At 39.2% G+C, this 20,341-nt stretch overlaps 1 protein-coding gene across 2 annotated transcripts in view; it reads right to left on the bottom strand.

Moving 5' to 3' along the window:
* Positions 1-20,111, bottom strand: part of FBXL20 (F-box and leucine rich repeat protein 20) — a 100,950-nt gene extending 80,839 nt beyond the window's left edge. The window contains exon 1 of one of the 2 annotated variants that reach the window (XM_045888992.3): positions 19,745-20,111. In XM_045888992.3, the coding sequence (XP_045744948.1) occupies positions 19,745-19,792 (48 nt within the window). In that variant the 5' untranslated portion in view covers positions 19,793-20,111. Of the gene's footprint in view, positions 1-18,905; positions 19,213-19,744 lie in introns of those variants that run through there. The other variant, XM_045888993.3, reaches the window with a different exon arrangement.
* Between the last annotated feature and the right edge of the window lie 230 nt (positions 20,112-20,341).

Below are 20,341 nucleotides of genomic sequence, written 5' to 3' on the forward strand. Positions count from 1 at the left end.
GGTGGGAATGCAAAATGGTGCAGCTGCTGTGGAAAAGTTTGGCAGTTCCTCAATATGTTAAACATAAAATTACCACACAATCTAGCAATTCCACTCCTAAAGTATATACACGTTAAGAACTGAATACAGATTTCAAACACATATCTGTTCGTAAGAATATTCATAGCAGCTGGGGTGCCTGGGTGGCTCAGTTGGTTAAATGACCAAGTCCTGATTTTGGCTCAGGTCATGATCTCAGGGTCGTGAAATGGAGCCCCACGTTAGGCTCCACGTTCAGCGGGAAGTCTGCTTGAGATTCTCTCTCTCCCTCGGCTCCTCCCCCTGCTCGTGTGCACGCACTCTCTCTCTCTCAAAAAAAGAATGTTCAATAGCCGCACTATTTACAATAGCCAAAAGGTGGAAACAACCCAGATATCAGTTAATGCAAGAACGGATAAACAAAATGTGGTATATCAATACAATTAATTATTCCGTCATAAAATGGAATGAAGTACCGATACATGCTACAACGTGGATTAACCTAGAAAGCATCATGCTAAGATTACCAGTCACAAAAGACTACATATTGTATGATTCAATTCATATAAAAATTCAGAAAGGAAAAATCTACAGAGACAGAAAATAGATTAGTGGTTGCTTAGAACAAAGGAGTTGGGGGGGGTAGGGAGAATAGACAAAGGGTACACGTTTCTAAAGCATAGAAAATGGGGTGCCTGGGTGGCTCAGTCAGTGACGTGGCTGACTCTTGATCTCAGCTCAGGTCTTAACCTCAGGATTGTGAGTTCAAACCCCGCATTGGGCTCCATGACCAATTTACTTAAAATAAAAATAAAATAAACAGAAAATGTTCCAGAATTAAGTGTAGTTATGGTTTCCACATATCTGTGAATACACCAAAAGCCACTACATTGTATACTAGAAAAGGGTAAACTTTTTCGTAATGTGACTATCTCAATTAAAAAATTAAAATGTGTACTAAAAGAGCTCTTTGAAGACGAAAGAAAAATAAATTCGCAGTAGACTTCTGAGTTACAGTAGGGCTCAAAAGAAAAAAACAGAGTTCAAAATATAACAGAGGAGGGGTGACTGGGTGGCTCAGTCGGTTAAGCATCTGCCTTCCACTCAGGTCATGATCTCAGGGTCCTGGGATCAAGCCCCTTGTGGGGTTCCCTGCTCAGTGGGGAATCTGTTTCTCCCACTCCTCCTCCACCCTGTTCATGCTTTCTCTCTCATTCTCAAATAAATAAATAAAATCTTAAAAAAAAAAAGTTAACAGAGGAATATTTTTAGGGTGCTAAGGGAAAATAAACACAACTGAGAGCTCTATACCCAGCTAACCTAAGGGGGCCCCAGCAATGAGGAGAAAAGATGTCCCCACATATATAATAACTGAATTCGCCACCCATAAGTCCACAGTAAAAGACCTTTTAAAAAGAATCTACTTTTGAAGAAAAGTGTATCAGGTACTTCTGCCTCTGCTTACAGTAGTGATGGACTAGATTTTTCTCATGAACCCTCCTACCAAGGACCACTAAAAAGTTGGGTGAAGTATTAAAAATGACAATAATAATAGTAGACTTTTTTAAAGCAGGGATTAGGAAAAAATAGTACAAAGAACTATCAATCCAAAATCTAGAATGTGAGAGCCCCATACTCAAGAATAAAACTTTATGTCAATATTATTAGATAAAATTTAATTCGGGGTGCCTGGATCGCTCAGTCGTTAAGCATCTGCCTTCGGCTCAGGTCACGATCCCAGGGTCCTGGGATCGAGCCCCGCATCGGGCTCTCTGCTCAGCGGGAAGCCTGCTTCTCTCTCTCCCACTCCCCCTGCTTGTGTTCCCTCTCTCACTGTCTCTCTCTTACAAATAAATAAAATCTTAAAAAAAAAATTTTAATTCAAGGACAGAATCATTAAGAGTCAAAAAGAGGTTTTCCTTATAGAAACAATAAAAAAGAAAATTTAACATTCTTTGAAGTTTATATATCTGACAACAGAGCTTCAAAATGTATGAAGCAAGAACTGCACTACAAGAAGGAATAAACAGGAGTGTCTGGGTGGTGCAGTTGGTTAAGTGGCCAAGGCTTGGTTTCGGCTCAGGTCATGATCTCAGGGTCCTGGGATCAAGCCCCGAGTTGTGCTCAGGGCTCAGCACTCCCCAGAGTCTGCTTGTCTCTCTCTCTCCCTCTCCCTCTGCCCCTCCCCCCACTCACTCACATGTTCTCTCTCAAATAAATACATCTTTAAAAAAAGAAGAAGAAATAAATTTCAACATAGCTGGAGAATTTTAATATTCTTAAAGAAACCAACAGACAAAATAGGCAAAAAGTTAATAGAGACCTATAGGATCTGAATAACACATCTAACAAGCTTGATGGAAGAGATGTTTAATGAACTAGGTCAAATAACAACTTAAACTCACTGATGTACATTATGCAACCGGTACCCTTATAAGCACTTTTTATGTATTACATCATATAACTCTTACAACAACTCTGGAAAGAAGGATTCTATGGCCAGCTCCATTTCATAAGTAAGAAAACTGAGGTGCAGAGATTAGATGTATTCCAAGTCACACAATTTTAAATACTGATCTCAGCCAAAATACGAACTTATGAAAAAATCAGCTTTGCCATAATTAGACAGTGTGCTGCATGTCAGCAATTAGAAAATAAGATTTTTTTTTTTTAAGATTTTATTTATTTATTTGACAGTGAGAGAGGGAACACAAGCAGGGGGAGTGGGAGAGGGAGAAGCAGGCTTCTGGTCGAGCAGGAAGCCCGATGCGGGGCTCGATCCCAGGACCCTGGGATCGTGACCTGAGCCGAAGGCAGACACTTAACGACTGAGCCACCCAGGCGCCCCTAGAAAATAAGATCTTAAGAAAATAATAGATAATAAAATAAAGTGTTTTATTGGAAAAACGCTATGATCCCTTTCAAAACTATCATCAGCCTCTTGAAGTTTTCCAAGTTTAAATAGATTTTTCTATTTTTCTAAATTTTTTCTAAGTTAGAAAGGTCCACTTTCCCCTTCCTTAGGAGGGGACAATCAGTACGCTTTTCCTCCTCCACCTAAAAGTCTTTTGCTTCCTGTACTTAAGGGTCCTCAGACCGGCCTCTTCTGTTGATCCATCATGACTTCATATTCAGATATAAATAGACGCAATTTTGAGAAATGTTAAGAAGATGGTGTATTCTGGTCTCCAGCCTCTGGTTGGTAAGCACTTCTTCCTTTCTGCAATTCAGTTCTTTAAAAAGACAGTCTCATTTTAAAATTTTGTGTCTGTGATCTTTTTTCCACATCAAACCCAAGCACTCAATAAACAGAAAATTCTTTCTTCCAACACAGAATATTTACAAAAATTGATGATGCTCCTGACCACAAAGAAATTTCAAACACCTATTAGCATAACCAATATACATATATTATACATAATAAATTAAAATTAGAAATGACCACGAAAACAGCCCCTTAAGATCAATATACCTGAACTTTTAAAATACAGACAGCGAACAGTGGAGCTGAGATATGAACCCAGGTAGTCTGGTTCCACAGTTTTGCTCAAACACTGAACACTAAACTATGGTTCTAACTATTGTGTTCCAAGTCAGTATTATCCAAAGTGTGGTACTCACTTGGGCATCACCTTTATATTTCCTAGAAATGCAATTTTATGGGCCAGGTGATTTGCCAGTATTCCAGGTGATTGTTAAGCAAGGTGAACTTGGAAAACCCCCTCTCTAAAGCATGATTCAAAAGCTCTGCTTTGGATTCCTTATAATGTGAGATAACAATCACCTTATTGTTTAAGCTACTAAACAAGTTTACTACTTGTAGCTGAGAGCATCCTAACTGGATACAAAAACGAGCACACAAAAAATCAACAAACTTTATAGCTTTCTAATGATAGTAAATCCTATGAACTCTGCTTTCAGAATATATCCAGAATCCAATTACTGCTTAAACCTCCACCACAATCAACTTCATACAAGATACAACTATTACTTTTCTGAATTACTGCAAGAACCTTAAACACCAGTTATATACTACTTCTCCACAAAGCAAGAATGATCCTTTCAAAACTGGAAATATAGCACGTTCCTCTTCTGACCAAAAATCCCTCTGGCTTCCCTTGTCAGAATAAAATTCAGGGCTTAAAATGGCCAGTGAGACCATTCATGATCTGCCCTGCTCTCCATCAACCCCCTCTCCATTCTCAGTCCTAACTCTCTGACCTCCCTCCCTACCACATCATCTGGCCACAGTGACCTACCTGGTGGCCATTCCATGAACACATCAAGCTCACTCCCACCTTCATTTTTTGCATTCCTTTCCCTGTAATGGTCTTTCCTTGCTCCGTCATTTCTTTTTTTTTTTAAGATATTTTTTCTTTAAGTAATCTCTACACCCAACATGGGGCTCGAATTCACAAACCCAAGGTCAAGGGTCGCATGCTCCACCAACGGAGCATCAGGTGCTGCTGCTCCATGATTTAAGTCTTCTCAGATGTTAACTTTAGCAGCGAGGTCTTCCTTAACCATTCTATGTAATTATGAACCATGCCCAACTCCCTTCCTCTTTTTTTTGTCCTTCATTTTTGTCCACAGTACTTATCAGCATCAGACATATTATGTAATTACTTTTTTTTATCAGTTTTATGTCAAATTCCCTTCACTAGATTATTTTTTTTAAAGATTTTATTTATTCATGTGACAGAGAGAACAAGCAGAGGGAGCAGCAGAGGGAGAGAGAGAGAAGCAGGCTCTCCGCTGAGCAGGGAGCCCAACTTGGGGCTCGATCCCAGGACCCCGGGATCATGACCTGAGCTGAAGGCAGATGCTTAACCAACTGAGCCACCCAGGCGCCCCTCCTTCACTAGATTTTAAACTCCCATAGGGTAATTCTTGTATTTTGTCCACTTTTTTTTTTTTTTTAAAGATTTATTTATTTATTTGAGAGAGCGAGTACATGAGTGGGGGAGGGTCAGAGGGAGAAGCAGGCTCCTCGCTGAGCAGGGAGCCCGATGTGGGACTCGATCCTGGGACTCCGGGATCATGACCTGAGCCGAAGGCAGTCGCTTAACCAACTGAGCCACCCAGGCGCCCTATTTTGTCCACTTTTATACTCTCAGCATCAACAGCAATCTCATGCACGTAGAAAGTACTTAACAAACATTTGCTGACTGAATTAGTGATAAGAAAATATAAAAGAAAAGAGTCCATTTATAATAATATTAAAAACTATAAAGTATGAAGAAATCAAACTAACAAAAACTGTGTAAAATCTTAAAGGAAGAACTCTATACAAATGTGCTGAAAAAAGCTAAATATGTGTAATGTTCATGAATGGGAAAGAAAATATTATGAAGTTATGAATTGCCCCAAATTAATGTATAAGGCCAATTATCAGAATTGTGGTACTGGCAATAAAAAATAGACGGAAGAAACAGAACCCAGTTCAAAAACAGACCTCTGAATTCATTTAATTAGTTTTATGTTACAAATGGCATTTCAAAACCAGTGGGGAGAAGATGAACTAAACCATGTTAGGACAACTGGGTATCCATATGGGGGAAAAGTTAATTTAGAACCCTATCTTACAGGGGCGCCTGGGTGGCTCGGTCGTTAAACGTCTGCCTTCAGCTCAGGTCATGGTCCCAGGGTCCTGGGATCGAGCCTGACATCGGGCTCTCTGCTTGGCGGGAAGCCTGTTTCTCCCTCTCCCACTCCTCCTGCTTGTGTTCCCTCTCTTGCTGTGTCTCTGTCAAATAAATAAAATCTTAAAAAAAAAAAAAAAGAACCCTATCTTACAAAATAAACTTCAGGTAGATTAAAAACTTAGATTAAAAAAATTTTTAATGTGACAAAATATGGAAGAATATTTATAATCTTGGGATAAGGGACACCTTTTTTATATAAACACAAAAAGCAAATATAAGCAAAGAGACAATCCCACTCAATGAAAATCTTTGCAAATATTTAAGTAGACAAAGTGCTAGTATTCAATATCAGGAATGCCTAGGGGGATTAAAAAAAAAAAAGACACAACCCAATTTTTAACATTTGACAAAGGATAAAATAGGCAATCTATAGAAGAAATGAAAAGTGTTCAATATAAAACATCAAAGACAAAACAGGAAGACACTCAACTTCAGTAGTAATGAGAAGAATACAAAATAAAGCAATAAAATATAATTTTTCCTCTGTCAACAAAAAATTTTAAAGTTGGGAAACATCATCATGTGTTAGTGAAGATATGAAGAAACAAGTTCACTCATATACTATGGGCCAAAACATAAATTTGGAAGGCAATCTGACAATATTTAATAAACCTAAAAAACAGATTCCCTATGACCCCAAAATCCCTCTCCTTGGTATTTGCCATAAAGGAACACTTGCACATACACACCAGAAGGCATGTATGGGTACTAGAACATTTGTTGCATTTTTGTTTACAATGCCAAGGAGAAAACCTAAAGGTCCATTAGCAGCTAGCTTTATAAACTAGAATATTCATAGAATACTATGTAGCTGTTAAAAGAAATACATCTACAGATCTAATAGGACATACTGTAGTTAAAATTACAGAATGACAGACACAGTATGAGACTAATTATGTAAACACAGAGAAAACTAATGCTATATAAAAGCATAACAAAAGGCGTGCCTGGGTGGCTCAGTCCGTCAAGCATCTGCCTTCGGCTCATTCATGATCTCAGGGTTCTGGGATCGAGCCCCACGTCAGGCTCCCTGCTCCGTGGGGAGTCCACTTCTCCCTCTCCCTCTGCCTTCCCCATGTTTGAGCTCTCTCTCTCAAGTAAATAAATAAATAAAATCTTAAAAAAAAGAGAAATAATGTAAACACCTTAGAAAATGATGCTTCTTTGTACTTTATATTAAAAACATTTTGATTATACTAAACCTACCTAATCTTTTATCTAGAAATGTTTGTTTGTTCATAAAATACTATATCCAAAATTGTTATTATTTTAACTCAACAGTAGCATATTGCTACTTTTCATCTTTAACAATACACTACATGAAATTGAGTAAAATGCTGCCCGGACTTTGTAAGTCAAACCGAAGAACAAACCTTGCAAAAAGGCTTAATATGAAGCTTCATAAACTTATATTCAAAGGTTCTACAAATACTTATTAAATTGTTTTAATATCTCACTCCTAGTCTTCATGAAGAAGAATTATAGTAAAGAAGGTAATCAAATTAGTTTTACTAGACCATATGGATTATATACTAACAGCTTTTGGTCCAACTATAATTTACACAGGTACCTTGGTATTCTTTACACAGAGTATTTGTTCATGGCTGTTTAAAAGAGTTATTTAAGTTGGCTAGTAAGTATGGCTAATAAGCCAAAGTACAGGTTCTATTCCCATACTCTGCAATCCCCCCCCACAATTAACTTTGCTCAATTCTTTTTTTTTTTTTAAGATTTTATTTATTTATTTGACAGAGAGAGACACAGTGAGAGAAGGAACACAAGCAAGGGGAGTGAGAGAGGGAGAAGCAGGCTTCCCGCTGAGCAGGGAGCAGGACCCTGGGATCATGACCCGAGCCCACCCAGGTGCCCCTAACTTTGCTCAATTCTGTGGCCACAAACTCAAGTGTTAAATCAGTGCTAACCAACATCTTATAAATGCCTGTTATGGATCAAAAGAGGAATGAGGAATAAATTGTCCAAAACAACTCATTCTTAGCATACACTAGAGACAAGTGTAACAGACTTCAAGTCAACTGGATTAAAGTTCTGGCTTTTATACTTAGCTATTTAATGTTGGGAAAATAACAGCCTTTCAGAGCATCTGCTTTCTTATCTATAAAATAGCAGAGAAATATCCTCCATCTAACACACAAGATTTTTTTTAAGTTCAAATGAAATCATAAATAGGAACATGTTCTTTAATATGTAAAACGCTATGTTACTTGAGAAATTCAAATATCTCTCCTACTGAAGGGGGGGCAGTGAGCAGGATGCCCTATATATATGAGGGTCAGCATTACGCAGTCATTCATAAATTCCTTAACGAGATTTATTATTTATTGCCTGAAAAACAAATGGAGCACCAGTGTATAACTACAAAACTTATAATGAATTCCTGGAACTACTGCTCAAAGAGTTACTTTCCTGTTACTCTTTTTCTAACCTTGTTCAATTTCTGTTTAAATCTCAGAGGAATGTCCGACTTTAGCAAGGAGCAGTTACTCTGATTAGCTCTACCATTAGTTGGTGCCACTGTTTTGTTTCCCTAAAGATGGGTCAGCAAACCCAAAGAAATTACTAAGAAAAACCTATCTTTTCCCTTGGTCCTCTCCTGTAAAAATGCAGAGGATGTCACAGAAAAGGATAAGTAATTCATACTTGCATTTTTAAGAGTTCACATGTGACAGTAAAGTGCTAATATTTTTAAAAGCAGGGTCAATGGGTTTTGTTTTCTTTTAAAAGCACTGTGAATGCTTTTCATGAAATTGGTTCTCCCATACCTCTAACACTGGATTTACCAGAACCCACTAATTATCTTTCTTACTAACTAGACTACAAACTCCCTGAAGCAGAGACAATGTTTTAGAGCGGCTTTGTACCTTTAACACCTACCAATATCTGACACACAGATGGTAGTTACTTTTGAATAGTACTCAACTCCTACCAGCAGTGTACCTTGGTTTTCTATACTGAGATTTTTCTGAGCCTAGACAAGGTCAGATAAGCTTTCCTGAGCTCCCAGATGTTTTTTGTAGCTTGAGAGGCTGTATAGTGCGTTCTGGTTGTTTCACTGGTGAAACTGAATGTATCTGATCATGTAAAACATACAAGTTATAACTATTTTAGGTGCTGGACATTAGATATTATATCTTGTTTCTAGGACTAAAACATCTATGATAGGATAGAAACCTGATAGAAGGCGTACTGATTGTAAGATGTCAAATTCATGGTATTTTAAATCTATTTCTACATGGAGTTCAGGTTGCAAATACAAGCTACCTTTGTATTCCTTATCCCAGTATTTCTTTAACAGAAATTTACATCATTGTCTCTAAGGGAACTTCTGAAACTTGCATGCCAGATCCAACGGTTTTAAGGGGTCAGTATTGGGCAAAAACTTCACTGATGATTCTAATAGATTTTCAGGTTCTTCCTTATTCATTTCTACTATGTCATTCAGTTTCTATAAATGAAATTTAGTTTCACTTATTCCTACTTAATAATGTCCACTTAACTCAGGGATTACTATTAGAAAGAGTTTTAGGTTTATCTTTTTTTAAAACTGAGCTATAACTGACATACATCATATAAGGTTTCATCTTTAACATTAATCTAATTTGTATTAAGTTAGGGAAATACACATTGGAAATCTTATTTTAGAGCTCTAAAGACAAAGAGAGGTAAGTGGTTTTTCCAAGGGCTCAGTCTAAGTTCACAATAGTGCCAACAGTAGGTCTCTTGAGATCTTGACTCCTATTATTTGGCCAAACTCTTCTGTCTGGCCCAGAGACTGATGAGCTCAGATTAAATTTATGTCACTTAGGACCTATAATCCATAGTTGAGGCATATAATCTAAATACAATTATTCTTTCTTTTGAGGCATATACTCTAAATACAATTATTCTTTCTTAAGGAATTTTTGACCTCGGTGAAACTGCATTTTTTGTTGTTGTAGAGATCTAGGTTTGGGAAACTTCTTTTGTGTACCCATCAGCTGTGACTAAGAATACTATTAAGTCCCTTATCTTCCTGAAGTTACATTCATGAGAATATGTTAGGAAAGTTATAGTATTAAATAAATGTTTTAATTTATCGAAGGAGAATTCCAGAACAGGTCAGGTTTCTTTTCCACAAATGGGTTGCAGAAATAAGTTAGCATGTGATTTTTTTTCCAACATGGGCTTCTTTACATGAAGGACGTGAACAATTTTCAAAAAACTAGTAAGGATGAGTGTGGGGAAAGGGTATTAGCAATGCAGAGGTCTTTTTCAAAAATGAATACATCTCTACTTGTCTGAGTTCAGTCATGCCATAGCTTTATTTTCTACAAATCAGGGAAGGAAGAATGACCAGTTTCTGGGTAAAAGCTGACTGATCTAGTGTTTTAAATGTCAACTTACAATTTAGTGCCAGATTCTCATCTTAGGAGGCATTTACCCACATTTGCCTAACCATGAATAGAATAACGGTTGCAGTATAAAACTCCAGACTAAAACACTGCTAAATTACTACTCTTCAACTACACGGATTAAAATTCATAGGTGTTCCTGTTTAATAAATCCAATATATAAAACTGAATCAGATGAATAACGAGATAATTAGTTACATTCTTTCCTCTGGAATAGAATTATTCCTTTAAATAGTAAATTCCTTTAAAACATTTAAAATAATGATTTACAAAAAGTCTAATTAAAAACACTTCTACTGGGGCGCCTGGGTGGCTCAGTTGGTTGGGCGACTGCCTTCGGCTCAGGTCATGATCCTGGAGTCCCGGGATCGAGTCCCACATCGGGCTCCCTGCTCAGCGGGGGGTCTGCTTCTCCCTCTGACCCTCCTCCCTCTCCTGCTCTCTGTCTCTCATTCTCTCTCTCTCAAATAAATAAATAAAATCTTTAAAAACAAAAAACAAAAAAACCCCACTTCTACTCCACAAAGTAATACGAGAGTCATCATTTACTGAGTGCTTATTGTGTGGTGGATTCCACAGAGTAATATAATAATAGGCATTATTTATTGAGCCCTTATTGTTCAGTAGACAACTTGCTAAGTTGCATAGCTAAGTGCTATGCAAACATTATAGAATTAAATCCCCACAATCCAGTGAAGTAAGCATTATACCCATTTTAGATATTGAAAATCTGAGACTCAGAGAGATTAAATAACTTGCCCAGGGCGCCTGGGTGGCTCAGATGGTTAAGCATCTGCCTTCGGCTCAGGTCATGATCCCAGGGTCCTGGGATCGAGTCCCGCATCGGGCTCCCTACTCCTTGGGAGCCTGCTTCTCCCTCTGCCTCTCTCTCTCTCTCTCTCTCTCTCATGAATAAATAAATAAAAACTTTAAATAAATAAATAAATAAATAAATAAATAAATAAATAAATAAATAAATAACTTGCCCAAGCTCACATAGATGGTAGGTGGCAAAGCCAGGGTTCAAACTCAGACTTCAGAGTTTGACTCAGAGCTCAGACAAAGCTAATGCTCTTAAATAGATTCTCTCTATATAAATATATAAATTCCATATACCCTAAGAAACGGAGTCACAGCACACTAAACTCCAGGATATCATACAATCATTATATCCGTTCTTCACTCCTTTGGCAAAGGTGTTCATTTGGACAGATATACACCAGTTTGTTTTTTCCTTCTTCAAGTGTCTACCTCCACTTCTATCATAATTCAGAGCAAAAACAAGCAGGAATCCAAAGGAGAATATGGGTTAAGATCACACAGACTGTTCTGTCTTTATTAGCAGTTGTAAGCAAAGAAATGTAAGAACACTGGCAATAAACTGAATAATCTCTAATCTGCAGCAAGTTGGGGGATTTATTTATAGAGAATCACAGAATTTCTATGCTAGAAAGGAACTTACAATTGCAGTAATGGAGGTCCAGAAAAGACATATAGATACCAGTACACACATACACATTGCTATATACATATTATTATATATACATATAATGCATTTATAAAATATATGTATATAGTACTTATTTCATAGTTCAGAACAGTATTATTTCCATTTGTAAAATCCTTTAGACTTAACACTTTCATCCTCTTTTTACTCAAATTAATTTCAAAATTAGAACATTAAAATATAGGGTGCCTGGGTGGCTCAGATGGTTAAGCGTCTGCCTTCAGCTCAGGTCATGATCCCAGAGTCATGGGATCGAGTCCCGCATCAGGCTCCCTGCTCCTTGGGAGCCTGCTTCTCCCTCTGCCCCTCTCTCTGTCTCTCTCGGTCTCTCATGAATAAAAAAATCTTAAAAAAAAAAAAAAAAGAACATTAAAATATGTAAATGATCTGGTTCAAAAAATAAGATGACAAAGAGTGATTTAAAAACAAAACAAACAAAAATAACATGACAAAAAAAAGATTATATTCTAACAGAGAACTCTCGAAAACTTTGCAGCTACCATTTACAGTTAACATTAAATTGTTAATTTGCAGGCAACTGCAAATCCTTTATTTTTCTTCTCCCCACCCACCTTGAAAGAGGAGAAAAGAAAACAAAAAAAACATAAAAAAACTGGCTCTTTGTTGGTAAACTGCAATTCAGTATGCACAGAATTGGGAATGACCTTCCCTGGGCCCGAACTGTCAATCAAGGGTTGCATATGCATAAGAATAGATACTCTATATTTAAAAACCTGCCCTAATCTAAATATTTTACTATTTTCTTTTTGCCGGTCTTCCCTGCCACATAAATCACCTCATTCTGCAGATAGTAAAGCAAACTCGAAGCACCCAGAATAGCTATACCTAGGGCTTCTTCTTATTATTGCAAATTATAAGTAAAACTGAAAATGCTTTTCCATTTTTTACTTTTAAACAATTATGAAAATTATATCTGCCTGCATCCTCTATTTGATAAGGAAATCACACTAACCAACAAATACCCTAATAGTTGGCATATCTGATTATACAAAATCAAGCAGGCATTTGATTTATTGCTAACCTTCAGCCCCATGTTGTTAGATATGATTTCTGTCTTAGCACCAAAGTAATACATAAGATCAATTTGCAACTTGCTTTCATGGTATTCTATTTCCTTTTTAGTTTTTACTAGAAATTCCTGGGACAGGGGCGCCTGGGTGGCTCAGTCGTTAAGCGTCTGCCTTCGGCTCAGGTCATGATCCCAGGGTCCTGGGATCGAGCCCCACATTGGGCTCCCTGCTCCACGGGAAGCCTGCTTCTCCCTCTCCCACTCCCCCTGCTTGTGTTCCCTCTCTCGCTGTGTCTCTCTCTGTCAAATAAATAAATAAAATCTTAAAAAAAAAAAAAATTCCTGGGATACAATTCAAGGACAAAAATGGAAGAAGACATTGCCAATATATGTTTCATAATTGACTAAATTCTTGTCTACCATGATTTAATTGTTTTAACCTCATAGCAACTTAAGACACTGAGCAAAAAATTACATTTCCACCTGATTACAACTATCAGATATGAGGCTTATTACATCCAAGAGAATATCATAAAATCAAATTAGAGGAAAAATGATTCGGGAATAGAGGTTACTTAACCTACTGCTATTAACTCATATGTGCTGAAAATGAATACTTAGCAAAACCATTCTTTTAACAAAGTATTCAAAAGCTAATGCAAATATGTTTTGGATTTATTTACATTTGAATACATATCTTCATTTTTAAAAGTTATATAATTAAGCAAGATGAATCAAGCACAAATACCACTGCACAGTTCAATACCACCACCTATTCTTAGTTGGTATTAAGTTAAAATCTTTTATCAAATGGGTCCAATGCACTAAGACATAAAACTGTAAGACCAAGTTGTATGCCTTCATTTTCCTGAGTCAATTTTCGGATACGGGTCTGATCTAAGAATCCATCAAGTCTGGAAGACCAAGTAGGAAAACAGTATAAAGACAACTATGCACAAGCAGCTAAATTTGGTCAGTTTAAGGGCATTCTTTCTTCTTCCTCCCTCCCTTGGATTTTCCTGGTGTAACGGAATATTTTATTTTGAACATCTAAAAATACCCTTCCAAAACCACAGTACTAGTTAGATTACTGAAAATTTTAATTCCGTTCCCAATCTGCCACCAGTTGGGAACCTGTAATCTAAGGGCTGGGAATGGAATCCCTGGCCTGTAACAAAAGTACTTAATAATTTGCAAGAAAAACATGACCAAGATTTGAAAAGAGACACTTGGGAGATAAAAATAGAAGAATTTTATTTTTTTAAAAATATTTTTATTTATTTGTTGGGGTGTGGGGGGGAAGAGAGCATAAGCAGAGAGACTGGCAGGCAAAGGGAGAAGAAGACTCCCTGCTGAGCAAGGAGCCCATGTGGGACTCGATCCCAGGACCCTGGGATCATGACCCGAGCCAAAGGCAGATGCTTAACCAACTGAGCCACCCCGGTGTCCCCAAAATAGAAGGATTTTAGAAATTAAGATTAAAAAGTGATATCAACACTAACAGCTAAAACTGACAAATGACCTAAAACATAAGAATATAAAAATTTAAAAGTATAAATACTTCTAAACACTTCTAATACTGATTCAATGAATAAAAAACTTCGATGCAGAAACAGATTACAGCTAAGAAATAAGAATGCATGACTTAAATATCAAGAACACACTTCGTAAAGTTTTTGCCAAATTAAAAAATTTTAACAATGGAAAACAATTTTCAATATGTAATGATTTATCTTATGTAGACTGCAGAAGGAAACATATGTTGATTTTTAAATAATGAGTTACTACAGTAAGTACATGATACAACATACCATGTTTCAAAAGGTAAAAGAGAGGGACACCTGGGTGGCTCAGTCAGTTAAGGGACTGCCTTAGGCTAAGGTAATGATCCCAGGGGCTTGGGATCGAGCCCCACATCGGGCTCCTTGCTCAGCAGGGAGCTTGCTTCTCCCTCTCCCTCTGCTGCTCCCCCTGCTTCTGCCCTCTCCCTCTCAAATAAATAAAATCTTTTTTAAAAAAGGGTAAAAAGGACCCATAATTATACAATAAACATCAATAACACTATTTAAAAAACACACACATTGTCTGAATGGGCCCAAAAAGCCTAAACCTCTAATTTGGACCTTGTATAATACTAGATAACTGCTTTCAAACTAATCTCTAAAGTGTTAAATACAAAATCCCTTACTTTTACTAGTTCTCTTTCCCATTGCAAGGCTTTTCAAATAGAATGAAACAAATGGCTGTCACCCACTGGAAAAATGTATAACATTTTCCACGAGTACCAATTAGGAAAGATGGTCATTTACTATGCAGAATGTAGAAGATAAAACCTTACAGGAGAAAAAAGGTAATTACTGCAGCCTTAGCAGTACTGTGCAACTCTGCCTACAAACTTTAACAATATTAGAGTTGCTGTTTTAGAAGAAACAGCCAAGGAAATGTGGTCCTCTGCTTTTATTTTAAAAATGACAGATTAAAAAAAAAAAACGACAGATTCATAGGATTTTGGAACAAAAGGAACCAAAACAATTGATTCTAATTTCTTTGTTTTGCAAAGGAGGTAAATGACCAAACTGGAGAAATAAAAAGAAATGACCAAAGTTATAGTTAATTGGTGGCAAAAATCAAGATTAACTAACATCCAGTTCTTTCAACTCCCAATGCAGTATATTCTTTCTGCCATACCACATTTTATGATTTTTCTTATTTTGGACAAACTGACTTAATAAAATGAAGCAGGCAAATAAGTATTACAATTTAATCTTACAGGCTGTAATATTATACATTTATCAAAGCAGCAGTGAGATGTAATGAGAAAACAATAATGAACAGGGATTCAAAGTATCCAAATTGGAACTTATCATTTCCTATGTGAATCTTAACATTCCCAGGCCCTGATTAAACTGTAAATAGTTACCTGTGATTTCTGTTAATGTTTTCACAATAGATAATGCTAGACTTTTTAATGAACCCAAATAAGATAGAAATTTCCCCCCAGTATCATCTTATGATGGAGCTACTAAGGGAATGATGAAATGGAGAGGCTTTACTGAAAAAAAATCTAAACTTAAGATTCAAGGGCTACCTTAGATTATTTATACATGTTTGTCACTAATCTCACCGAGTGTTAAGATAACACACATAGAGGCACCTGGGTGGCTCAGTTGATTAAGCATCCAACTCCTCATTCTAGCTCAGATCATGATCTCAGGGTTGTGAGATTGGGCCCTGAGTGAAGCTCCACACTGGGCATGGAGCCTGCTCCTGCTTAAGATTTTCTCTCTCTCCCTCTGCCCCTACCCCCTCTAAAAATTTTTTAAAAAGGTAACACACTATTATAGTACTTCAAATGAAGAACAACTTCATTCTTGATAGCAAAGACAAAATAAAATATACTGGATGAAGAAATTTAGGAAAGTTCTTGCCCACACATTTTATGGGCTTTTATGCTATGTTATGCTAAAAACAGAGCAGAATGACAGAGTGAAGTTAAAAAAAAAAAAAAAAACAGGTTGGAATCTTGGCTCCCCCACTTACTAGCTGTGCAACTTGAGCACTTCTTAAGCCTTAGCTTTCCTCAACTGTAAAACAGAATTGTGAGAATTAGAAGTAACTGAGGTAAAACATCTAGCTCAGTGCCTGGCATGCAGGATTCAGTAACAATTATTAAGTCTGCAAGGAAATTATCAAAATTTGCCACAAAACAATGTATACTGTAAGTAATGTAATAAAAAGTACTTAGATGAAGAATTTCAACTGAGAGACACATTAATCAGCACTCTAGCTTATAAGGGTTATTTTTGTGGAAAGTTAATGTCAAAGTGATACATCAAAGAACAATATTTTCACCATCTCTGTATCTCTTTAACTCTTTTACCCAACTATCATCTACTTTGGCTATTCTACAGGATGCTACATATCTGGCTAACAAGTACTCTACTCCCTTTATTTTAACTTTAAATTTTTTTCTACAGCTCCAGATCTGAGCATGAGATTTAAAGTATGTGGCCTGAAGTTACAACATCCAAAAGCATAATGCACATAATATTCCTTATAATGAATGAACTATAAAAAAATAAACTTTAGTTACCTTCCACCCAGAAAAAAAATGTGACCAAGAAAAAGAAAACAATTATTTCACTTTCTGTATTAACCATAATTTGACATGACTTATTATTTGCTACAAAAATTTCCTCCCCTCACAAAAATTCTCAGGGATTGGCTATCTACTTACAATCATAAAATTATCAGTCCTTTAAAAACCATTCTGTAATTCTGAGAATTAAAAAAATAACTTGATGTAAATATTTTTGACATGAAAAGACTGCTTTATTTTGTCTACATGTTTTATCCATTGAAACTAAATATTTAAAATGTTTTCAATGAATTAGCAGTAAGTTTACTACTTCATAAGAGACCTAACAGTTTATTGTTTTACTACTTGTAAATTAGGTCAGTAAAGAGGTAAATGGAAAAAAAAAAAAAAAAAGAGGTAAATGACTTTAAGAAATACTCAGATAATTAAACTCATTAACATATATCATTTCCAAACTTTCCCATTCCCGTTCTGGCATGGAACCCCCTTCTTATCATAAAAGACTAAAATATTTATAAACCAAAAGCTAATCATGAACACTGTAGAAGGAGGGTTTTTTAATCCCCTCTTATTCTTTATCTTATCAGACACCTTTAGAAAGCTTCAACTGGCTTAGTTCAAGGTAAATAAATATACTTAACAAGGCAATAAACTTTATTATGATACACTACTACAGGTAAACTACAAATTAAAATATAAGATAATTACAAAAACAGGATGTAGCAATGCAATTTTAAAACACATACTACAAAAGAACTCCTTCCAACAGTATCTCAATCTACAAGAAAATGGCAAAATGATAAAGAGCAGACTTCAATGGCAAAAGGCTATCCCCCACTCAGATCTTAAGTATTTGGGTTTCTCTTTCAAGATTCCTGTTAACTGCTAAAAGTCCACTAATTTTAATGAGGGTCTGGACTTTACAGTACAGTAGTACTAAATATGAAACCATCCTAAATTAAGCTTATTGGATCTCTCTACTTTAAGGCAACCTAAAGTTCTGTTAAACACCCAATCATATCTACTATATTTTCTTCCTATGATTAAGTTAAATATGAAAACTCTGAAGAGATCAATTTCTCGATTTTCTCCATTCCTCACCTCCAACAGTAATACCGTAGAGCTCTGAATTTAAACTTCTCCCCAACACTTGCTACCTAGATCTTTGTGGATAAATTAAAGTATTTTCCCCATAGCATAAAAAGAAACCAAGAAATAGACTAAACTGAAGAAAGACCCTTAGGTAACAATTTCACCCTGGGCACCTAGTGGACAAGTTTCCTGAAACTTTTGTCTCACTGTCTTACCCCCTCAGTAAACCTTGGGGTATATTACCACACTACTGCAATTCATCCGTAGTTAGAATACTTCACTTCCCAAAGGAATCACTTCCTTAACACGGTGACTACTCACTGAAGACGCTTTCAGGTGTTTTCCTGTTTCCTCATCCATTCCTCAATTCCATTAGCTATAAACCTTTCTCGCCAGAGGAGAAAAAGTTGTTAAAGAGTGGATTTTCTGAAGTCTCGACCGTACACATCTAAGAGTTCCCAGAAACAATGAACTACAAAAGTACAGACTAAACGGGAAAGAAGAGGAAGTATCAGAACAATACCCACACCAAACAGCACCGAAAACTCGTGGTCGTCTCTATCATCCCAGTCTACCACCTCCACTTCCCTAGTTGAACCAAGGTCTCTCAAACACAGAGAAATGGCCCCCTGGCCCATAATGTCCCTCTCGCTTCACGAAGAAGGTGGCAGAAAGAAAAGAAGCCAGCTCCGGTTGATCGGAGCTGTGATGCTTTTTCTGCCGGGTGGAGGGAGAGAAGCCAAGGATTGTGTAAAGAATGGAAAGCTGAGTGATACTGGGGGGAGGGGGGAATTAGGGCGCCAGAGTAATCCCTTGCCCGGGCCCGCTGGTGGAACAGGCTGGAGGTGACCAGCCCTGAGGACTAGGGAAGCTGGGCTGCACCGGGCTTTCAGGTCGCGAGAAAGGGGAAAGAAGTCTGGCAGCCCCAGCGGTCGGTGGGTGACGGCGCCAGGCAAGGGAGGAGGCTCCGTGCCGAGCGAAATTTTCGGGGCATAAGAGCGGGAATCGCCTTGCTCACGCCGCCCCAGCTCCCCCAGGCTCACACCTCAAACCTGCTCTTGGTCACTCCGTTCACGTCCCTCCTCATGGGGCCGGCGGGTGCGGCCGGGGCCGGGCGCTGCAGCGTGCGGAGTGCAAAAACTGGGGGCCCAGGGCAGGCCCCGGAGTTCCGGGACCGGGAGGAGGTAGAGGAGCGGCGGGCAGGGGCCGTCAGCGGGGAGGGGAAACCTCTCGGCTCCGGCGGGGCCTCCTCCACCTCCCGCAGAGCCGGCGGCAGCGACGACTGCTCGTCGCTAGCTCTTCTCTCCCCTCAGCCTCAACTTCAACCCAAAACAAAAACACTCCCCACCTGCCAGCAACGCCGCTCCTCATTGGGCAGAGCCGCCCGGGCCTCGGAACGGCGTGGGGAGGGGAGGAGGAGGAGCGCGCGGCGGCGGCGGCGGCGGCGGCGGCGGCTGCGGCGGCGGCGCGGGACCACCCCTCCCCCACTCCCGGGCGCAGCCCGCGACGGTTCGCCCGGGAGCAGCCGGAGCGCGGCGGCGGCGGCGCGAGCCCGCTCTTGCCTCCGAGGCACGCAAGCCCACCGCGAGGAGAGGCAGGGAAGTGCCTATCTGTCTGTGTGTATTTGTGTATGGGAGGGGCTGTGGGGAGGGTGTGAGTGCGCGCGTGCTCGCGGACTAGCGAGTGAGGAAAGCAGGACAACTGCACACAGTACCGGAGCCCATCTAATCCCCTTCGCCGGCAAACAGCACGCACCCACCCAGCAAGCACTTGAGCTTCCTGTCAAGCCCTCCCAGCCCCCTAGTCTTGTCGCTTCTTCCCCGGTAGCCTGTGCAGCCACACATGTCCTTCCCGGCCACCCAACTCCTTTTCCCTATCACTCACTGTCGCCTTGAACCCAAAGTGCAGCAGGCGGTCCCTGCTCGGAGCCATTTTCCTCCTCTTTCTGGTTGTCTCTAGATTGAGGCAGTGCTGCTGCCGCCGCCGCCGTCGTTGCTGTTGCTGTCGCTGCCGCCGCCTCCCCCGCCCCCGTGGATTGCATTACCGGGTGTTGCAGGGAGGCCTGGGGGGCCGCGGCAGGGCGTGGGTCTCCCCGTGCATGGATCAGGAGGACGGGAGGAGGGGGTAATTGCGCTACCCTCTGCTCCAGGAATATGCAGCAAGGCCGCACCTCGCGCCTTGGGGTTAGGGGGTGCAGCGCCGGAGCTGGGCGACCATTCCTTTTAGCTGGGGGAGGGGCGCGCTTTGGTGGTTGGGGGGGGGGGCCGTGCGAGGCTGAAGTGCCTTTGGCTTCCCCCGCCCCTCCGCCACCAGACTGCTGCTGGCGCCCAATGGGCTCTAGTGCCTGCCCGTCCTCCAATCAGGGTTTTGCTTGGTGAAAACCTGATCCTGACGCCACTTTGGCGGGAGAAACAAGCGTGTCTTAACTAGTAGGCGGGGGCGCTGGCTCAGTGGAAATTACATTCATCTGACTCCTTGGCT

This window comes from Mirounga angustirostris, unplaced genomic scaffold (genome assembly GCF_029215605.1).
Source record: "Mirounga angustirostris isolate CCGP_5_RB_7025 unplaced genomic scaffold, mMirAng1.0.hap1 SCAF_17, whole genome shotgun sequence".
Lineage (NCBI taxonomy): Eukaryota > Metazoa > Chordata > Mammalia > Carnivora > Phocidae > Mirounga > Mirounga angustirostris.